Source organism: Phaseolus vulgaris, chromosome 3 (genome assembly GCF_051622355.1).
Source record: "Phaseolus vulgaris cultivar YP4 chromosome 3, ASM5162235v1, whole genome shotgun sequence".
Lineage (NCBI taxonomy): Eukaryota > Viridiplantae > Streptophyta > Magnoliopsida > Fabales > Fabaceae > Phaseolus > Phaseolus vulgaris.
In genome coordinates, this window is record NC_143500.1 from 5031680 (window position 1) to 5054382 (window position 22703).

The following is a 22703-nucleotide window of genomic DNA, read 5'->3' on the forward strand; positions in this document are numbered from 1 at the left end:
ACTCACGATTTATTTCATCAAAACATAATTTCCTAAAACATTTTAAGAATGATTTGAATATAAAACGTTATCTAAAATTTCGGGAATCGGTTTTCTGAAATTTTTGAATTTTGGTTTTCAAAATTTGTTTTCAGATTGTATTTTTTTATTCCAAAATTAATTTTACGGAATAAAATTTTATTTTTTTCAATTGTATGGAATTTCATTTTTGGAACACAAAAATCTATTTCAATTATTTTTCTCTAAAATGTATTTTCTAATTATGAATTTTAAATTATATTAAAATTTCAAAAATTAACGTGATGTAGGTGAAAAATCATCATGTGCAGAAAGCACGGGCCCAGAAATATCTACCAAAACAGTGATGTGATCCATCAAAGTACAGATTTTCAGCAGAGACCAACGTCCTAAAATGGGGTGGTGGATTTAGTAGAATGTAGATAGAAATTGTTTTTTATTTTCACTAACCGTTAATTTATTTTCTCAAACTGGGGCTTTCCTTGCAGTGCATGTCCCTTCGCATTCCATTTCTCGCCATGGATTCGCCTCTTCCCGTTCATGTTGCCGATGCCGACAACGAGGTAAATTGCGATGCTGAATTTGGAACTTCTTCACTACCAGTAAGATTACTTCCAATGCAATGCTCTTTCATCTGTAGTTGGCTTGCTCAGAGTGTGCTTGTAAAGTTGCATTCAACGTTCGTGTGGTTTTGTATTAATAATTTGCTTTTCAGAGTGATTTACTCAGCGAGGATTGGAAGCAGAAATTAAGCATGCTTTTGAATGATCAGAGTAAGCAAGAGTTGATCTCAAGGGAGAAAAAGGATCGCCGTGATTTTCAGCGAATAGAGGCTTTGGCCAGCAACATGGGGTTGTATAGGTATTTTTCCTATTCCTATTCTCATGGTAACGAGCTTTTGTTTAATTGAAATTATTAGCCTATTCAGAAGTTAGAATTTTAAGTCATCGTCATTTTTTTCTTGTTATTTTTCTCTCTTAGAAGTCTTACCCTGAATTCTCAGAGTTATAATTCTTAACTGCATTTATATATGGCAGCCATATGTATGCGAAGGTTGTTGTTGTCAGCAAAGTCCCTCTTCCAAATTACAGATATGATTTGGACGATAAACGTCCCCTTAGGGAGGTATGTTGACTTGTTACGTCATGTGCTGTTGACTTTTCTGAATCATTTTGTGGATGATAAGCATTGATTGGTTTAGATAAAGTTTCGTACTGCTAATTTTATTTCACTGGAAAACTTACGAGCTCTGTCTTTGAGACACTTTAGTAAAGCTTCATGAATTGGCAGGTGAACCTACCTACTACTGTGTTAAGGCAAGTTGATGGATATCTTCAAGAATACCTAACCCAAAAGTCAAGAAGGAAGGAAAGCTTTTCAGATTTGTGGTGTGCTAGACCACGCGACAGCGGTAGTATTGGTACAGATGAAGGGTTTTTTGAGCCACCTCAGTCACTATCATCCAGTAGGGCTGTAGTGGAGAGAATTCTCTGTCAGAGAAGTTCAGAAATGCGTGATCAGCAAAGAGTTTGGCAGGTCATCTTCACTGAATACAAAATTGTGGCCTTATTCTCCTTTCCAGATAGACTTTATATTCATATTTTATTTTATTTCTTTATGTTTTCTTCATAATTCAGATTTTAAGCATTTTTTTGGCAGCTTCTAAGTCTGTTTGTGTACGATGGTTATACAAACCTTGTCCCTAATCTTCTGCATTCCTTGTAAGATGTTTAAAAGTGTCTTTCTGGGTTGTAAGTGGATAAAATAAATAGAGCTCTTCCCATGATAGTTTTAAGATTTCTATGTGCATTTGCTCCATGTTGTGGGGTTGGTATTATTGCCATTTGTTGTAGTGCTAGGATATATGATAAAAGAAGGTCCATGGAGAGGTATGATGTCGTTTTTTGAAGATGGGATAAAATGTCTTAGGAGATGATCAAAATTTTTATGTGGTGTTGAAACAAGGTTATTAAAATTTTTAGGCCTAATTGCATTTTAGTCCCTTAGATATCGTATCATAATTGTACAATTTTGGTCTCCTAGGTTCTACTTGAACAAATTAGGCCCTCCAATTATCACAATTGTGCAATTTTGGTCTCTCCATCAGTTTTTCGTTAAGTATTTTACAGAATTTTCTGAAGTAGCACTAGATGATGACATGGCAGTTGACATGTTGGCTAACATATATGCTGACAGCTGAATTACACTTTTGGTCCCTCCAGTATCATAACTGTTTAGGAACCAAGATTGAAATTAAGGCATGACAACATTGTGTTAGGAAACATGCCAACATCCTTATCACATCATCAAAATCAGTTAATACTTAATAGAATGACAAAGGAAAGACTGAAATCGCACTATTACAGAACAATGCTTGAAAGAGCCAATTTGCATAATTTGAATATGCAGGACCAAAATCATGTAATTGTGATACTTAAAGAGACTAAAAGTGCAGTTAAGTCAAATTTTTAATTTATCAAAACCTGGTTAGAAAGTCAAAATATAATATTCTTAGTAGTTGACAAGAACAATAGGATGGAATGGAGATCCAACATAACAAATTAATTTTATTTTTCAACAGAAGTCTTAATCATAACTATGTAATGGTAGCTATGAATTTTTTTTTATCAAATCGGTTGTGGAGTAGCATATTTGAAGTCTGGTTGCTAGTTTTCATTGAGGTTGAGTCTAAGCTTTTGGGCAATTCTATTTCTTTATTAGAATTTATAAAATTTGTGCTTATCCGATTCTAGTTTACTTTCTCTTTGAGGCAACCTGTAATTGCTAGGAATCTTGCGCCCAAGGTTGAGCTTAATTTTGGTTGTAATGAGTTAAAAAAAATGCCTTGGTGGCGGTCATTAATTTCTGTATTTTATCCAGGAAACAAAAGTACTGTTTGTGTATGCTTCAGTTAACTGTCCTTTACCATTATCTGTACAAGTTGTACAAGAGAAAAAGTTTTAATTTTAATGTCTTATCTTTCCATTTCAGGAATCTCCAGATGGAAGAAAAATTCTGGAATTTCGTAGCAGTCTACCTGCTTATAAAGAGAAGGAAGCCATATTATCAGCCATATCAAGGAATCAGGTTTGTTGAAATAATATATTTTGTTAATGCTTAGTGACTAACTACACCTTATAGATATTGGAAGCCCCTCTTACTTTCATCATGCTAATTTGTTTGTATTTGATTTTTAAATCTGTTTTTGTGTGTACAGATTTTTTTTACCTTATTTTCTTTTATTATGAGTGTTATAAGGTCCAACAAATGCCAAACCTGAAGGTCAAAATGGATGCACAATCACATTTAGTTTTTATTATTTTATGTTTATTATTGCTTGTGGACCTTTTGTGGGATTTTACTGCAATCCTGCCTTATACACTACCTTCACCAGAAAACAGGGCAATGAGAAATGAAGTTTTCTATTCTTTTATTGTCTTCTGTTATTTTAGAGTAGTGGTAGCTTTAACCTAACACATTGGTGCTTTCATCAATTGTACACATGCCTCCACAAAACCCTTCCATAGACACCAATAACTCTCTCAAAGCCATCCATGAGTTGCTTTACGCTATGCAAGCTCACATGGAGACTCAAGATACTCGTCATCAATCATTAATAACAATCAATGGATGCACCACATGACAATATCTGTGGTAGCATGAATGCTGTCATAGATTAGGTCTCTTCTATATCCCTAATATTTCCACTATTAGCACAAATCCCATCTCCTCTTCAAGCCTGACACCTTTCAAATTTGGGTTATCTCAGTCTCTTGTTGAGCCACACCACCCAACCCCTTACTATTGTTAACCCCTCTTATGGTATGCCTTATTCCTTTGGTTTTGGCCAAACCATGACTTCCAGTGTCTTCTCCTAACCCTCTTTGTCTCCTATCCCTAATCCTACCCTGTCATATAACCCAACCCTCCCAGAATTCCCTAATACCCTTTACCAACCAACTTTCCCATCCCAACCTTGCATCACTATGAGCCCCTAAACTGCAACTGGCCACCTTTGATAATACTAAACCCTTAGACTAGTTATTTCTAGTAGATTAGTTCTTTTCCCTCTACTAAGTTTCCCTTGACCAATGTATCCACATGGCTTCCTTTTACATGTGAGTGTTGTGTCAATTTAGTCAATGTAATTCCTTCACTAGGGTAATATAAATTCATATTTGGTTTGTCTTACAAAAACCACCTAGCATCACTCTTCAAACTTCACTAGTACGACTCAATGGCTGATTTCTAGGCATCGTTTGAAATTTTTGCAAAAGAGTCTTGGGTATACCCACGATGCCATCCTAAATTGTTTCCTTCTAGGCTCATTTTGGATATCATATGTGAACTCGTCATACAATGCCCAATCTCCATTTCTCATGCCATTGGCCTAGCCAAGCTTATCGAAGCCAAATTAAAAGATGCCAAACCATGCAATGTTCACCTCTCACCTCTCATTACCACCACCACCACCACCACTCAATTACTTGCACCCCCTCCCTTCTAATTTGCAACCTCCATTTCCGTACACCACCCTCTTCCACCCCTACCTAATAGATGTCTCATTGTTACTCAATTTTAAGAGTGTCATTGTAATTTATTTTAATAAATAAATAAAATATAATAATGTAATAAATTATTAATAATTATTTTTAAGAATATTTTATTCAATTATCATATTTTATTAGTAGTTGTTAACCATGTAACTAATTTCCTTTACAATTTACTATGCTTATTTTTTATAGTAAGAAATTACAATTTAAAAATATATTTAATTATATTTTAATCTATTAAAATTTATAGAACTATGATAAATTAGTAATAATTTAATATTTGTGATTGTTTAATATTAGTAATTGTTATAATAGGTATTAAATATAGGTAGAAAGTAGTTCTATTGGAAAGATGCTATATGTTTTACCTATGAGTTGTTCACTTATTAGCATTAAGTACCTAGATATAGCCTTTTTCTTGTACCTTTTGGTGTTCTTGATGTAATTTTCCTCTATGAATAACAAAGAATAGTTGAGAGATAATCAATCACCTAAGCTCTTTTTATCATATTTTCAGTCTTAAGTTGGTATCAATGCGGGTCGATCCCAATCTGCTAGTTTTGTGGTTGTTCGCCGTTGTCTCTCCCTAGTCTTTGTTTTTGTACAACGAACACTTAATTTGGTTAATCTCATTGAGATACAATGAATACATTGCATTTTGTTGTCGATTGCTGCTGTCGGCTACTTTTTTCTCCAACGACCATCAAATGCGTCTTGCCATGCAACGTCCAACCCATTTGGTCACGTCCCCTAATTCTCCGCCATCCGTAGCGTGTCAGCTCCATCGCTGCAGCTCGGCGCGTGAAGGTCACGTGCCACCTTCCTGTCAACAAAACAACTAAGCGTCTACAAGGTTCGCTGTTTGTCCTTTTTTTGACCCTTGTTTCTTCGATTTGAAGTTCGCTAGCCAAGCACAACCTTTCACTAGTTTGTCAAAAGGTTGCATCTCTCGAATGTCCATGGATAATTGACTTAGGTGCTTTCAATCACATTTTTGTTAATGCTTCCTTATTTTCTTCCATTTCTCGTCCTAAAATTTCTCATGTTATTATTGAGAATATTAAGCCTAACTCAACCTCACAAAACCAACTTCTAAGGTGAGGTTTGCACCCACTTATAGACTATAGTTTGACTATATCTCTAGTCGATGTGAGATCTCCAACACACCCATTCACATCAAGGACTAGAGATCTTGAGTATGGGACTTGATATTTGTGAGTGATTTGATAGTGGGTGGTACCATAGACCCAACAAACTTCAATAGGGTAAACTCTAATGCCATCTTAGAAACTAGATTTTATGCCTAACTTAACCTCACAAAACCAACTTGTAAGGTGAGGTTTACACCCATTTATATATTATAATTTAGTTATATCACTAGTCATATATGGAATCTCTAAGAAAATGTTAGTGGGGATAACATGGTAAAGGAATTGATGATTTTGAAGAAAAGGAAGATGGTTACAAGATTGATGGAAAAAGGAAAGTAAAAGGGATAGAGGGTCTTTTAATTTTTAAATATTACAATTGCGGTTAAAAACTGTCACTATGTTAATTATGCATGCCAAAGTAGTCTACAAAACAACAGTTTTTAACCTCTATTATGTTAAAATTATTAACAACACTCGTACTAATGAAAGTATCATTATGCTAGCGGTAAACGGAGATAGCGAAAAAGGAGGAGAATAGGAGGCAATGCAAAATGTGATGATGGTGTGTGCGGCGACGTGGCAGAAATCCTAAGCTCCATGTTTGATTAGCTATGTGACGACTCCATGACTTAGAGTGTGGCGGCCTTATGACTTAAAGTGGTGTGTGTGAAACCCTAATAATTTAAAAAAGATGCAATAAAACCCTGAAATGAATTGGGCAATGCCGTACCCAGTGCAATTGAAATGTTATAATATCCTATACACAGCAGCCAGTACCCATGGCTTAGAGTGGTGTGTGTGGAACCCCGATAATTTGAAAAAAGATGGAACAAAACCCTAAAATGAATTGGGCCATACCATACCCGTGCAATTGAAATATTATAATATCCTATACACAGCAGCCAATACCCATGACTTAGAGTGGTGTGTGTGGAACCCTAATAATTTAAAAAGCTGCAGCAAAACCCTCAAATAAATTGTATTACAGTTATATTTTTGTATTTTTTAAAATTATCTATATGTATATATTAAATTTCTTTTGATCGCAATGCATCCATTATAACATGTTATGGTTTCCGTTATAACTTTATAAAGGATTTGCGGGATCCCTGATATTTTCCGTTTTCCAATATTGATAATACTGCTTTAACATTGTCAAAGACTAATTGAACTTTTTAAAAGATAAGGACCAAACTAAATCTAATTGAAATGATAAAAGACTAAAAGTTAGATAGTCTTACGAATTTTAATTGTAGTATAATATATATACTAAACAAATATTTATTTATCGTCTTATTCATTTATATGTAAGTAAACATTTATCCTTTGCAAATGTCTGTGTTATTTCTAATGTTTACATTACTTCTAACGTTTTTCTTTGTTGAAATCTGTTTTCTTATGGTCAGTGTGTTAAACAATCTTTATAAAGTTGTTGAGTGAATGTTAGATGTATACCTCAAGATGCTTCAACGAGTCACATATTCCATCTAACTTGATAATTATATCATTGAAAAGTAGAACGTGCTTTGTAGTATTAATTTGAATCTTTTTAATACTTGGCTTCTCAAATACAATTTTAATTATTATTTACATACTTTTCAGGTACTTATCATTTCGGGTGAAACAGGTTGTGGAAAGACAACACAAGTTCCACAGTTTATCCTAGAATCTGAGATAGAATTACTTCGTGGAGCTGTGTGTAATATTATTTGCACACAACCAAGACGCATTGCAGCAATTTCTGTTTCTGAAAGAGTTGCCTCTGAAAGAGGAGAGAAATTGGGTGAAACCGTGAGTTTTACAAAGACAATTACTTTTAATAACTGTTTCAATGTAATCATTTTCTTTATTTAGTATGTTGGAATTTAGAGTTTCCATCTATCCTTTCTTTGACTTCTTTTGTGAAAGGTTGGATATAAAGTTAGACTTGAAGGCATGCGAGGGAGAGATACCCATGTTCTCTTTTGCACCACAGGCATCTTATTAAGAAGATTACTAGATGATAAAAACTTAAAAGGCATAACTCATATTATTGTTGACGAAATTCATGAGCGTGGGATTAATGAAGGTATATTTCTGAACTTGATTGTATATTTTTGGGTTTTTGGAAGATTTTTTATGATAAATGCTATTGCAATTTATTTTTTTCTTTGTGACAGATTTTCTGCTTGTTGTCCTTAAAGATCTTCTAGCTTGCAAACCAGAACTGAAACTGATTTTAATGAGTGCTACCCTTGATGCCGAGCTCTTCTCTTCATATTTTAATAGTGCTTCAACTATGAAGATTCCGGTATGTTAAATAAAATGAATGACAGCTTGTTTATGTTGTCAAACTTGACCCACTAATCCCTAACCCTATAAAGGGCAAATCAAATCTATCCCTGAAAAACTCAGGACAAATGAAGGCTGATACTAGAAAATTGTCCCAAGTATAACATGAGATCTAGTGTCCAACTCAAGAAGTTTTTCAACATAATGATTACTCTCTTTAAAAATATGTGAAAAATGAATACACAGTATTACTATTTACAAAACAATTCAACCATCTACTACGAAGATCCCAAAGAATAATAGAAGTATTAGTCCAAGCTTGAATAACAAGTTGAGAATCACACTCAATTCAAAGATTAGTCCAACCTTTGGAGATAGCAACTTCCATAGCTAGAATCACACCTAGCACTTCAGCATATAAACATTATGAACACCAATATTTGAAGAGAAACAACCCAAAATGGAAGCATGATTACCTCTAAAAGCACCCGTACAACCAGAAACACAAGAGAACCTTTAGTCGTCTCATTATTGCATTTAAGCTAATGACAAAGAAGAGGTAGCCAAAAAATATTAATAGAGGACACAAGCTTCTATTTGTCCTGTTCCTTCCTTTTCTACCACTCCTACTATATAAATAAGGATGACGAAGAGCCTGTTGAAGAGAGAGGAGAGGAGCTTAATGCTATGTTTGTTTAGGGTGATTTGTGGGCTGAGAAACACACTGTATTGTAGCAGTTTGTTTAGGGTGATTAGAACTGATTTGTGAGGAAAGAAAGTGAGGGTTGAGAAGATTTGCGTGGAAAAATAGTGTATGGGAGTGAGATGACCATTTTGTCCCTTCATGAATATGTGAATTTATGTGCATGTTGTGTCTTTTGTCTTATTCATCACAAATGAAAAATTGCACCAGGGTTGCACGGTGCACTTTTTAATCAAATTTGGCATTACAATATTTGGTTCACAAAAAGACAAAGAGTAGTGCCCAAGTAAGAACTTATGCATTATTTTATGTTAGCACAGTCATAAGAAAATTAAAAAACATTTTAAATAAAATTTAAAGTGATGATACATCAAATCTCTACCTCTTGTCCATCCAGTCTTACACCATAGCCTCTTTTCAATGATTTTGTACGTCCCGTGACTTCACTCTTGGCTGCATGCATCAAACATCCTTACACAATAAACTCCACACCATAACTCACATAAACACAGAAATTGCCACGACCACTAGAGGTTTGGAATCCGCAAGCGTTGGGGTCACTCTTAAACTGAACCAAACTGAGAATTTTCACTTTCCAGCTAGCATTTGGAGGCACATTTTAAACCAAGTAAGAAGTCTACTGTTGTGTTGCATGGATTTATGAATTTTTGTTTTTGTTTTATTTTTTTTATTTGATGGGGGACATTGAAGTTGTATGACGGTCATACTATGACCTCCTTTGATGTTGGTTAATATAATTGTATGGTACGTTGAAACTAATAAAAACAAAATAGGTTTCTGCATGGTTGCATGCTTCCACCATTAATTCTTCAAAAACCATGGAGTTTCTCTCCTCCAACACCTCTTGAGTTGATCTAGATCCTTTCAACTTGCGAAGGTTATCAATCACCACTACAAAAATCAATCAGAAGAATTACTGAACTAGTTGTCTTTGTATGCTTCCGTTGCGTTATGACTCTTTGGTTAAGGATACCATGATCATTTGTAGAAGTAAGCCAATGCTATCCCCACTAAAAATAAATCTTAACGGAAAAAACTTGACTTCCAGTAATGTGTTTTTTTATGGCAATTAGTTGAACAAGATGTCTTGGAGATATTCAGATCCTTTAAGACAGATTGTCCTTTATGAAAGGCCCAAAATATTTTTACTGATGACATTCAACATCCTTTTTTATTGCAACTAAAAGTGTAGCCTAACTCTGGTCTTGTAAACAAACAAAATCTTTGGTAAAAATAACACAATCAAGCGAACGAGTTAGACTACTAATGGATAATAAGTTGAAGGGAGACCCAAGAACATAAAAATCATTATCAATAGACAAGGAAGGAAGGAGATGAATAGTACCAACACCCTGGGATGAGACCTTAGAGCCATTGGTCATGGTAACAAATGGTAAATAACCAAAGGTAGGCAAAAAGAGAAAATATTTATTACTAGTAATTTGATTTGTGGCAGCTAGAGAACCCAATGACCAATAGAATTAGAGTGAGTGAGGCCAACAAAAGTTATGAAAATCCTCATACCATTTAAGAAATTCATTAAAAGTAGTATGCTAGCTTGGGGTATCAAATGAAGTAGAGTCCACAGTAGAAGGTTGCACAAGAGCAATTTAGGCAACTACAACAGATCTAGGAGGACGACCATGTAAGGCATAACACTTGTCACTTTTGTGGCTAATTTTGACACAATGATCACACTTATGACGCCCTTTGCATAGATGAACATTGACATAATTAGTATAAATAGATGGATCAAGCATAGTGGGAGTGGAAGAAGCCATATATGACAAGACTAGATCTAGTCGTTGGCCAATTGGCGACAACATCGACGAAGGCGGCGACAATGATGGCGACTCCAACTTCGACTGCGAGGAGGCGGTGGGGCGGCGACTGGAAAACTCCGGTGAAAAATGGTTTCACTAGAAAAAAAATTGTGCCCTAACCCTATGCTCTAGATATCATTATAAGATGACAATAATATCTAAAAATATCTAACAATGCACTTTGGTGTTGGGACACGATCTCCTTCTCCACGCTCTTATATTGGGATGGGAAATTTAAGAGGGTAATTAATTTTTTAGAGTATTTCAAATGCTTTGTGACAATATTTTGTTTGGATTAGGAATTTTAAAAGAAATTGAAATTCTAGAATTTCATTAGAGTAATTGGATTTCTTAAAATTAGATAATTTTAAATTCTACCTAAAAGTATGAATTTGAAAATCTTCAAATTCATGTTTTTCCCATACGGTGCTATTAGCTTGACTAAGACTGAGGCACTACTGGGATTACTACTTTTCGGTTGATTTAAGTTGTTAGATTTTTTTTTGTAGACTACTATTATTTATTATGCGATATTAGTTGACTTTTATCGACCAATGTTAGGGAGACTATTGTTGTTGTCGTGATTATTTTTTTGTCGATGTTTGCAGTGATTTTTTTTATCATCAAAGATGTTTTTTTGTCAATAATTTACCATGATTTCTTTTCTAATGTTAATTTGAAAACTTTCAGTCAACATTAATTAGGATTATTTTTTACCGATGTCAATTGGGAAAATTTTCAACTGATATTGATAAAAAAGTCGGTAAAAAAACTCCAACCGTCAACATTCTAAAATAATCTTGATCAATGTCATCCTATATAATTGTAGTCGAACTTAAAAGAATTTTGGTTAACATCAATTGGATTATTTGACCGAAAAGTAACATCATTCAAGATCGACAACAAAAGATTATCAATATTGATATTAAGAAGTGGACTTTAAACTTAACTCAAAATGTCATTGTCTCTAGTCGATGTGGGATCTCCAACACCTTTCCCTCATGCCGAGACCCTCAAATTCGTGCGTGGAACTATATATTCATGGGTGGTCCGATAGTGACCAATAGCGGGTGACATGATAAGTCCAACAAACTCTCGTTATGATAAATTCTAAATAACTCTGATATCATATTAAGAAGTGGACTTTAAGGTGAGGTTTTCACTCATTTATATACTATGAAGGGTCTTCATCTCTAGTTGATGTGAGATCTCCAACACAGTCTCTTCTTACGTAACTTTTTTTTTTATCAGCAAATAATGAAATTAAATTAAGAGGGATACAAAAGGGGTATCCCAACTCTTCTTATGTAACTACAAGTATCTTTTGCAAAGCCTCTCCTGCTTTGTGACAACTTAGCATTGTTTCCCTGTCTGACAATCCCATTCTTCATTTAAAAAGTAGACATGATCAACATTTCCTTTTTCAGAGATAAATTTTTGAACACAAGTCTATTGGTTCAACACATTCCAACTCTTGATCAGAATGCAAGTATTTTCATCTAATCCCTCTCTTATAATTCTGGCACCATGTGACAAAGTCAGTGTTTGATAAGTTTCCATTATTAGAGACAGTGCATTTACACTAAATTGTAATTTCACTTCCATCTAATCTGTAACATAGTTCAGAGAGAATTTTGAGAGAAAATTTACATGCTTTGATGAATAAATCAGTTGGTTGCATAGATCAGTTACATTAAAGTATTTATGCAGGGAAACTAGTAACGAGCTCTATCTAACTAGTGAGAGCTGTCAAAGACAGCTTACACATTGCAGTAGAGTATAACATACTGTTACAAGTTAGTTTGTTTTGGCAGTTAGATGGTGACTCAGCATTGAGTCACTCAGTGTACACTGTACACCTATATAAAGCTTATTGCTCTGTACTCTATTTTGTGAAATCATTTACAGATTTAGCCTAGTCTTATTTCTCTATTTTCTCTGAATTCTATTAAACTGAGCAATATTATTTGATGTGACCGGAGGTACTACTTTATTTTTATTTGATGCAACCGACATTACTATTTTGGACTAAAAACTAAAAGTTTCCCATTCTTATTGGTCGGGGATGGTTTAGGGTTTTACATATCCTGTCAGAACTCATTTTTTGGAGGATATTCTGGAAATGTCGGGCTACAGATTGACTCCTGAAAATCAATTTGATGACTATGGTCAAGAAAGGATTTGGAAAATGGACAAACAGGTGCCAAGAAAGAGGAAAAGCCAATTATCTTCTTCTGTGGAGGTACTTAAAAATTCTAAAGATACAGTTCTCAAACCTTGCCATGTATTTATTAAGTTCTTTCTGAAAAATATGATCAGGATGTATTAAGAGCTGCTGATTTCAATTATTACAGTCTGCAAACAAGGGAGTCTTTATCTTGTTGGAATCCTGACTGTATCGGTTTTAACCACATAGAGTATATTCTGTGCAATATATGTGAGGATGAAAGACCAGGTTCCATTTTGGTTTTCATGATTGGATGGGATGATATAAATGCTCTGAAGGAGAAGCTCCTAACACATCCTGTCTTGAGTGATCCAAACCGAGTTTTGTTGCTGATGTGCCATGGCTCAATGGACAGTTTGGAGCAGGTAATGGCTTGTCTTTGTACACTGCTAGTGTTTACTCACTAATTGTACTTATTTTCTGCATTATTATTTATTTGGCACTTTTTTAATCAAAGGAAAAGAATGCTGTAGCATCAGCATACAAGATTTATTAGGCATTCTGCTGCCGTAATACATATAATTTTGTCATTGAAGAAAATAAGCGTAATGATTTTGTCCCCAAGCATCATATTTATTTAATAACAGAAATTATTGTGTGCATAGTGCTGATAATAAAGGAAAAAACTTGTACTTATGTAGTTTACCCTCATGCTTACAAGTAATTTCTTGATAAACTATAACTTGAACAATGAGAGAGAGAAAAGAAATATTCTATTAATCACAATCATGATGATTAGATTCTCAACTCCTCTATTTGTAATAATCACACTCTTAAAAAACGAAATAAAAATCTGTTGAAATGATTGTGTAGATTTTAGGGATATTTTTCCTTATTACTATGGAGATATTAGGATATTTCTATCCCATAATCCTTATTTACAACATTATATATATTGAATACCCAGAGGTTAATGTTTGAAGAACCTAAAGATGGAGTACGGAAAATAGTGCTAGCAACAAATATTGCTGAAACGAGTATCACAATCAATGATATTGTTTTTGTCATCGACTGTGGGAAGGCAAAAGAATCTTCATATGATGCACTGAATAACACACGTTGTTTGCTTCCCACTTGGATCTCTAAGGTTTCAGTTCAACAAGTAAGCTTATATTATAATTTTATGTCATTGTTAGTAATCATTATATTTAACATGTTCTATATTACTTGAAACTTGAAAGCATTTTTTATTCCTGATGTCTGATATATAATACTGGGTTCATTTATTTCAATTAACTTTTAATAGAAACTTTTGGAAACTTTTTCTTATAAGTTTAGTTGTCTGAGTTTTATATTTGTAGGAATTGTTGCATTAGCTTAGTCATAAAGCTATATGGGCTGGTCGAAGTTCTTTTTTTGGAATGGGGGAGGAACCAGAAAACATGACATTTGTGTTACATGATTATATGGTTAATGTTTGACTACCTGTACATCAGGTTTTTCTATTACAATTTTGGTTTTGAATAACTTTTGTTTACAGGATTGCGGGTATAATATTTAGTTAGAGACTTGTATGGAAAGATTTGTTAGTGATCTCATATCAACTAAAGATATAACTAAACTAAAGTTTTTTGAGGTGAAGTTAGACAAAAAATCCACTTTAGAATAAGATTCAAATACAGAGAAAGGCTAACGACATAACTAATAATGACCTAGAATTCACTTAAAAACTTTGGCTAAAATATCCCTTTAGTCCTTAAAATATGGGTAAAATTTTATTTTAGTTTCCCGAAGATGAAAGTGATTTTCAGTCTTTCAAATTTAAAATAATTTTAGTCCCTCAAATTTGAAAGTCATTTTCTAGTCCTCCAAATTAAATGATTCTTGGAGTCCCTAAAATTCAAATTGTTTTTTTAAGTCTTCTAACTTTTTGGTTTTCAAAATTGACGTTATTGTTGGAGTAACTAGAACAATTTGAGAAATATGATTCGAAATGGTTTTTGAAATATCTCTCACTTTAATTCTCCCCTTCTATTTCTCGTTCTTCCCCTCTCCTAATTATTGTTGCTTGGATGTTTGGTATTACTATTACAATGTAGTTTTTCTTTTATCTTCTTTCTTTATTACTCTGTCACATTGTCATTTATGAAGTTTTCACTAAAGTTTTATTTTGAGATTAAAGTAAGGTTACCTGTGACTAGAATTGTGTATACAGTTGTTTCATTTTGCTTTACTAGATGTTGGGGGGGTTTTAAATTATACGCAAACTTATCTTAAAACATGATCTGATAATTTAGATATTGGAGGTTTAAAATTGTGACCAATTGTTTCTCTAAAATTGTTAGCCACGCATGTAGACTTTTTAATGACAACTTTGTGAGTTATTTTTAAATTAGACAACTAAAAAATCATGTTTAAACTTAGCAGAACTAAAATATCACTTTTAAATTTGAGGGACATAAAAACCACTTCTAAAATGATAGATGACTCAAATTTTAGGGATTAAATTTAGCCAAAATTTAATAAAGTGAATTTTAACATTATTATTTTTGTTATGTGTCATTCTTGACGTGCATGTTAATAGCCACGCCAGTAACGAGTATTACGTTGTTACTTCCAAAGGACAAAAAACACATTCTGAAATTTAGGGACATAAAAAACGAATTTTCAATTCTAAAAAATAATGACCCAAATTTGAGTGATTAAAAACATTTAAGCCTTGATTTTTGTTCTTTTGGAACCAATAATCTGAATGATAATTTTTAGGCTGAGCTATATTTTTTCTCCGACAATTATGTGATATTTAGCTTATGCTTTGGGATTGAATAATTTGCTAGTGCTATCTCGATATGATCTATAACTGTTAAGTCTTACAGATTAGGTGGAAATTGTCATCATCATATTTGGTTTGCAATGTGCCGGTTTTTATGTTTTAATGAGAAAACTGCAATCAAACAAATGGTCATGGTTCAAAACTGCAATTACCTACTAATTAACCATTTGACCTTTCAAAGATTTTATTCTGTCCTACCACCACTTAACGTTTTGTTTTTCTAGAGAAAAGGAAGAGCTGGTCGTGTTCAACCTGGAGAATGTTATCATCTCTATCCTAGATGTGTATATGATTCTTTCAAAGAGCATCAGTTACCTGAAATTTTGAGGATGCCCTTGCAATCTCTCTGTCTGCAAATCAAAAGTTTGAAACTAGGAAGTATATCTGAGTTCTTGTCTAGGGCTTTACAGGCTCCCGAGATACTTGCGGTAATGATATACTCAATGCTCTAATTTTGTGTTATAATTTTATCTCTAATTCTTGCACAGTATTTTTGTTATATTTGAAATATATTCACTTATTTATTTGTTTTTAGCACAGTATTTTTGTTATATTTGAAATATATTCACTTATTTATTTGTTTTTTATTACTGGTATTTAATTTGTGTCTCACTGTAGTTTCCCCTTCTTTTTCATAGGTACAAAATGCAATTCAATATTTAAAAACAATTGGAGCTCTGGATAAGAATGAGAATCTGACTATTCTAGGTTGGTTGGCCATTATCAGGCATGAAAAATCTGCTAACTAATTATTTTCCTTTAAATTATAGTTTCAGTTGGTTTATCAATTGTCAGGGCGCCAGTTGACAGTGCTTCCAATGGAACCCAAACTTGGCAAGATGTTGATATTTGGTGTTATCTTCAATTGCCTGGATCCTATATTAACTATTGTTGCTGGCCTTAGTGTTAGAGATCCTTTTCTAACACCTTTGGATAAAAAAGATGTAAGTTTTTTTCTATTTTAATGACCTAGAATTTTTAGATTTGGGTGTTGAAATGATGTAAGTTGTCTGGTGATATTTACTGTCAGATAAAAAAGACAAGGTCTTGCAAATGTTGTTTTTTTTATGTATTTTGGATGAGAATTACACTAATTAGATGTGAAGAATGTCTTTCTTCATGGAGCTTTAGAAGAAGTGTGAATGACATGACATGATTATGGCAATGATGAAATGGAGAAATTGGCTTTAAAGGAAAAAGTGGTGGCCAACTTTAAAATGAAAGACCTGGTAAAACTTAAGTATTTCTTAAAAATAGATGTTGCTTATATTCCAAAAGGGGGGATTTTCTTATCCCAAAGAAAATGTGTACTTGATCTTCTGAAAAACAGGTAAGCTGGGTTGTAGAACCTCAAGTTCCTATTGAGTAGAATCATAGAATTCGAAGTGAAGAGAGATCTCCTGTAGAAAAAAATCCAATATCAAAGATTGATAAGAGAACTTATTTAAATATCACACACCAGACCAAACATTGCTCATGCAAATAGTGTGGTAAGTTAGTTTATGCATGATCCAAGAGAAAGACACATGCAAGTAATTGACAAAAATCTCCAATACTTGAATTGAATTCAAGCCTAGGAAAGGGGGATATTCTTCAGGAAAAAGATATTTTGACCCTGAAGATATATAGTGATGCAAACTATGCAGGTCTTGTTACTGACAGTAAATAAAAATCTGGGTACTATATGTTTCTAGGAGAAAGTCTAGTGACTTGGAGAAGCAAAAAACAGGATAGAATATCCCGCATTAGTGCAAAGGCTGAATTTTGAGCCCTTGCTCAAATGTGTATGAAGGACTCTGGATGAAGATCATACTTGATGACCCTTTGTTATTTGATTTATCAGACTTGATGAAGATCATACTTGATAAACATACTCTGAATTTTGAGCCCTTGTTATTTGATTTATCAAATTTATTTCTTGCAGCTTGCACAGGCAGCAAAGTCTCAGTTTTCCCATGATTACAGTGATCATCTTGCCATTGTGAGGGCCTATGATAGCTGGAAGGATGCCGAGATAGACAATGCTGAGCATGATTACTGCTGGAAAAATTTTCTTTCTCCACAATCCATGAAAGTTATTGATGCCCTTCGTGTGGAATTCTTATCCCTGCTCAAAGATATTGGATTAGTTGATAGAAACATGACCAGTTGCAATGCATGGAGCTATGATATGTATCTCATTCGAGCAGCTATTTGCTATGGCCTATATCCTGGAATCTGCTCGGTTGTGGTATGTTCTTCAACACTTCATAAATGTTATATGTTTATTGTAGATTTTCTGGTGTCTATACTGTATTTAGTCCATACTTTTGTCATGCGTATGGTGCAATTTCATTTGCAGCATAAGGATAATTCATTTTCTCTGAAAACAATGGAGGATGGCAAAGTGCTCCTACATTCGGTTAGTCCATTCAAATCATTATAATTTACTTCTGGCATTAAAACTGAATAAATACTTAAGTTTTATGTGCTATCTTTTGAGTTTTGTTTGTTGTTTTGATCCTGATTCAATGTTTGTTTTATTTTACTAGAATTCAGTGAATGCCCGGGAAACTATAATTCCATATCCATGGCTAGTTTTTAATGAGAAGATAAAAGTGAACTCTGTATTTCTCCGTGACTCAACAGCTGTGCCTGATTCTGTGGTACTTCTTTTTGGTGGGAGCATCTCAAAAGGTGATACTGTAAGTTCCTTCTGATTCTTTTAATGGTTCTCATGTTTAGTCTAATCGTCTATAAAATGTTAAGATTTCAAATTATCCTCTAGTTTTTAAACCTATGCTGATTTACGGAAATTCCTTTCTTTCTTGCAGGATGGTCACTTGAAAATGTCGGGAGGATATTTGGAGTTTTTTGTGAAACCTGCTGTTGCTGACATGTACCAGAGTATAAGGAAAGATCTTGACAAACTCATTCATAGTAAAGTAGGTGCAAATTGGTTTCATTCCTCTGCCAACTTTACCTTAATATTCGAGTCATGCAACTGTAAGAGGAAAAAGAAAACATTGAAGGTAGAAGAGAAAGTCATTTTTAAAATAATACCGTAATACCGAACCCTATAACAAGCAGGAACCTGTCCTGCTTCAGTAAAGTCTAAAAAATTGATTTTTCTTCACATCCACAAACCATTAGTACTACCGCCAACACCACCATAGCGGTCATGAAAAACAAAAACGTTAAATCTACATGTTATAATAAAATTGTGATCAAGTTCTATACCATGTGAAACTAGAAGAGAAGGGAAAAACTTCTGGCATTGCAAGTGTGACTTCTCTGTCACTGTTCTCTCATTTTATCGAGAGCTTCACTACAAAGTTCTTGACTAGCTAGCTGCACTGATGTATTCCCCCGGTCTTGAATGTAAAAAAGAAAAACCCAAGATAAATCTTAGAGGGAGAGTAATTCGACACTTGAATGCTTTGAATAGGAAGTCTCAAACCCTATCGGAGGTAACCTATATTGCAATAGTATCATTAATTATACTGATTTTATTTTAGAAATAGACATTTTACCTAAGCTACATTTTCTTGAAATTTGATATAAAAAATGAAAGAGGTATTAAAAATAAAACCCTAATTAAATATCTACTTCTTCAAAAGGCAGCCGCTGTGGCAACATCTTCTTTTGGTGGTTTTTGTTGGACCAACCTGCAATGATTGTAATTTCTATTTAAAATTATTTTTTGCAGTTACAATTCCCGCAGATGAGCATACACTCATTCCATGAGCTCTTATTTGCTATACGGTTGCTGATTTGCACTGACAAATGTGAAGGAAGATTTGTATTTAGTTGCCAGCTCCTTAAACCATCAATGATGGCAGTGCAACAAGCATTGGTTTCAAGAACAGACAGTGGACCCGGGGGTGATAATACTAAAGGTCAGCTTCAAACATTGCTGACACGAGCTGGATATGGTGCACCCTTCTACACCACTAAGCAATTGAAGAATAATGAGTTTCGGGCTACAGTTGAGTTTAATGGAGTGCAGATAATGGGCCAACCATATAGCAACAAGAAGAATGCAGAAAAAGATGCTGCGGCTGAGGCACTGCAGTGGCTTATGGGTAGAATACAAACAGGGAATGAGGATACCAATCACATGACAATGTTGCTGAAGAAAAGTAAGAAAGATCATAATTGAGCAATGAAACATGAAGATGAGCTTTATAGAATGAAAATATGGATCAAACACAAATCTTGTTAACAAACAAACACCACCGCATCTTCAGCGAGCACCATTCTCGGGTCCTCGTGGTCAGCTTTGTTCTCAACTGCTTATCCCCATAGTTCCTTCCTCAACCCACCAATTGTCTTGAATAGACAATTGCAATTTTGTTATGCCACTCAGCAACATGGGCCTAATGCACCTTTATGTATGCACTTGTTAGGACCCTTTACCTACATCACCGAGAAAATTTAGAGGTGTATAATAATATAATATGTTAAATTTGTGAGAATTTATCTGCACAAAAATTATCAAGTATCATATTTTACCAATAAGTTGTCTTTTGTTTTGTTGTTTAGAAAATCTGTAATTTCCTTTATATATTTAATGCACACTGTCTATATAGAAAGCATTACATTCTCCCATAAACGTTTCTTGTTTTATTAGAATCTCTTCTAATTGGCTTAATTTTACTTTGAGAAATGATAGTTTGACAACTATGAGAGTTGTGAGATGTGATTGATTTAGATATAAATATATATAATAAAGAATAAATTTGTAATTAAATGATATAAAAAAATTAAAATAATAATATTGAGAGTTGTAATGTGGTTGTATAAAAAAGTATGATTGTCAATATATTACTCTTTTACTTTTGGCAATTCAAGGTTAAAATTGCACAAGTTCAGTATTCAAAGTATCAAATTTGTATGATTTTAGTCCTTTCATCAATCTTCCATTTAACACATTTTGTTGATGTCACTTTGAATGATAATGTGGTAGCTGATGTGTTGCCTAACAAATATGCTGATATGACTTAATTGAACTTTTGGTCCCTTATTATTGATGGTTGAGAGGCCTAAAAGTGTAATTTGTAATGGCCCAAAACTTCTTAAAAGTCGGATAACAAATATATATATATATATATATATATATATATATACACACAAAAATACTAGGACGAATAATAAGATTCTCTTAATCTTGTTTCTTCTCCCGCAAAGTCACGTGTTGTACAAATTACAATCACACCATTACACAATACATTAGGATGTGTTAATGTAATGAACAACAATTCTCTTATACTATAAAACTAATTCAACTTCAGAAAAATAGCTTAGTAAAATAAGGTTTGAATCCAATTATATCATAATTTGAATATCTCTTTAGTCAAGGTAAGAGATCTCCAATACATTTCCTTACATGAACATCATGAATGGAATAGAGCGAGGTCCGATAATTGGTGGCATGATATGTCTAATTAATGTCATTATGATAGACATTGATAAGCTTTGATATCATCGCTCAAAGTGACCTTTAAACATAATTCAATATTATAAAATTGATTTATTGATGAAGTTTACATCCATTTATATATATGATATCTCGAACAAATCTCAAATAACTATTTTCATATACACATATTATTAATACAATATTATCATTCCATTTCATAACGTCATATACATTTTCATGGCCGAGGATTTAGATGACAAATCACTATTGAATCACTTTCAACCAATATGAAGAACTCAAACTACATATCAAGTTTATTATAGTTTAGCAAAAGAATAAAACAACACAAAATATTCTGGAAACTAAAAGCTCCCCTAAGCTTGCGAACTCTGATCTTCTTGCTCTACTCCCCCTTAGCTTGATATTCCTCCTTTTGGGAGATCTTCAACACTTCTTCAAACACTCCCCTCTAACTAGGTCTCTCCTCCTTGAAATCTCTTTCTTACTAATTCTCTCCTTCCTTTTTTAAGTAGCATCAATAAGGGGTAGACACTACTAGCACCATTGAACCTGTAGAGGTTAATGGTAGCAGCGACTTAGGTCTGAGGCCTGGTAGAAATGTGATAGCTATTCACTTGGTGATTTCCCGAAAGGCTTGATCACAAGCTTCTAGTGTTGGTTGAAGCATTACACTAGTTTTCTCTAAGATGGCCTTCAGAAGTAAGCTTCTAGTGTTGGTTGAAGCATTACACTCGTTTTCTCTAAGATGGCCTTCAGAAGTAAGTTCTCACTAAGGAGAATAGACATTTGCCTTGTTATTACAGGAAAGAAAATGAATGAACATGAGGGAAGGACCACGGTGAAAGTGTGTAGAGTCTGAATAGCATAAAATTACAAGTTCTTCATTATGCATAATTGAGCTTGTGATGGAGGAAACAACAGATTCACAAAGGGGATGCTTGCCAACATGTGGCTATGAGCAAAAGACTTCTCTTTAGGAGACATTTTGAAGGTATGAGCAGACGATGCATAGAAGCATTAAATCTGCCAGAGATCACTAATTGACCAATGTTTGGCTTTGTATCAAATAGATTGAGCATTTCCAAGCATGTTGAGTTGATAGGGAAGTTTTGTGCAAGACAGGGAGGGATTTCTTCATTTTCATAACCTCTTGCCTTCTCCTTCCCTTTATACATCGAGAAAGGCATGCAGGTGTGTTGGCAATCAAACTTGTGAAAGAACTTCGTCTTCTTAGTAATGCTTGGATGCATAGATCCATATGCAAACACTCTGCCTGAGGAACAATGTTGATAAAGCTTGATGTTATTATAGCTTCTGTGGCATTCTTGCATTTACACCCTAAGCATCATTTGAAGGTCGAATAAATCAACATGATCCTTCCATTCTTCATATTCACCACTTTGTTCTAGATGGCAAGATCAAACTCACAAAGGATTTGCATGGAGGTTGGTCTAGATTGACGAATTCAAGGGAGGAATAAGTCAACAATCACACCAAAAGCAACACAAGAGTATTTCTACACCACAACACAACCTTTTACCATATTGAAATCACTACTTTAACATAGCTTAAAAAGATCTCAAATGAACGTTCTAAAATTGATTTATGAAAGTATATTAGATGTGTGAAAGAGTGAATCAGAGGTTTTATTTATAGAGTTCAAAAAAACACTATATTTGGATGGATGAAGGGAGGGGCGAACAAGCAAGAAGAAGTAGATTGAAACTTGAATGCAATCATT

At 33.9% G+C, this 22703-nt stretch overlaps 1 protein-coding gene across 9 annotated transcripts; it reads left to right on the top strand.

Annotated features, from left to right (window-relative positions):
* Positions 1 to 334: 334 nt before the first annotated feature.
* LOC137806267 (DExH-box ATP-dependent RNA helicase DExH5, mitochondrial) lies at positions 335 to 20134 on the top strand. 9 transcript variants are annotated; one of them, XM_090300535.1, is made up of 20 exons: positions 335 to 417; positions 507 to 581; positions 734 to 879; positions 1056 to 1143; positions 1309 to 1554; positions 3010 to 3105; positions 7325 to 7513; positions 7631 to 7790; positions 7882 to 8012; positions 12615 to 12782; positions 12895 to 13132; positions 13675 to 13869; positions 15765 to 15968; positions 16179 to 16248; positions 16336 to 16484; positions 17465 to 17770; positions 17882 to 17941; positions 18072 to 18224; positions 18354 to 18464; positions 19229 to 20134. In XM_090300535.1, exons 10-20 carry the CDS (start codon positions 12700 to 12702, stop codon positions 19679 to 19681), a joined length of 2022 nt encoding a protein of 673 aa, XP_090156661.1. In that variant the 5' UTR covers positions 335 to 417; positions 507 to 581; positions 734 to 879; positions 1056 to 1143; positions 1309 to 1554; positions 3010 to 3105; positions 7325 to 7513; positions 7631 to 7790; positions 7882 to 8012; positions 12615 to 12699; the 3' UTR covers positions 19682 to 20134. The 9 variants fall into 9 exon arrangements, with proteins under 9 accessions (XP_090156661.1, XP_068462381.1, XP_068462379.1 ...); XM_068606280.2 differs by having other exon boundaries at positions 362 to 417; positions 12860 to 13132; XM_068606278.2 differs by having other exon boundaries at positions 367 to 417; positions 507 to 620; positions 12860 to 13132.
* The last annotated feature ends 2569 nt before the right edge of the window (positions 20135 to 22703 follow it).

Excerpts from the sequence above, each read along its gene's own strand:
- LOC137806267 (XM_068606278.2), top strand. The coding sequence starts at position 510 with ATGTCCCTTCGCATTCCATTTCTCGCCATGGATTCGCCTCTTCCCGTT. Across the intron at positions 3,106-7,324 it reads CAGCCATATCAAGGAATCAG|GTACTTATCATTTCGGGTGA; the intron begins GTTTGTTGAAAT and ends CATACTTTTCAG. Across the intron at positions 13,870-15,764 it reads CTAAGGTTTCAGTTCAACAA|AGAAAAGGAAGAGCTGGTCG; the intron begins GTAAGCTTATAT and ends TTGTTTTTCTAG.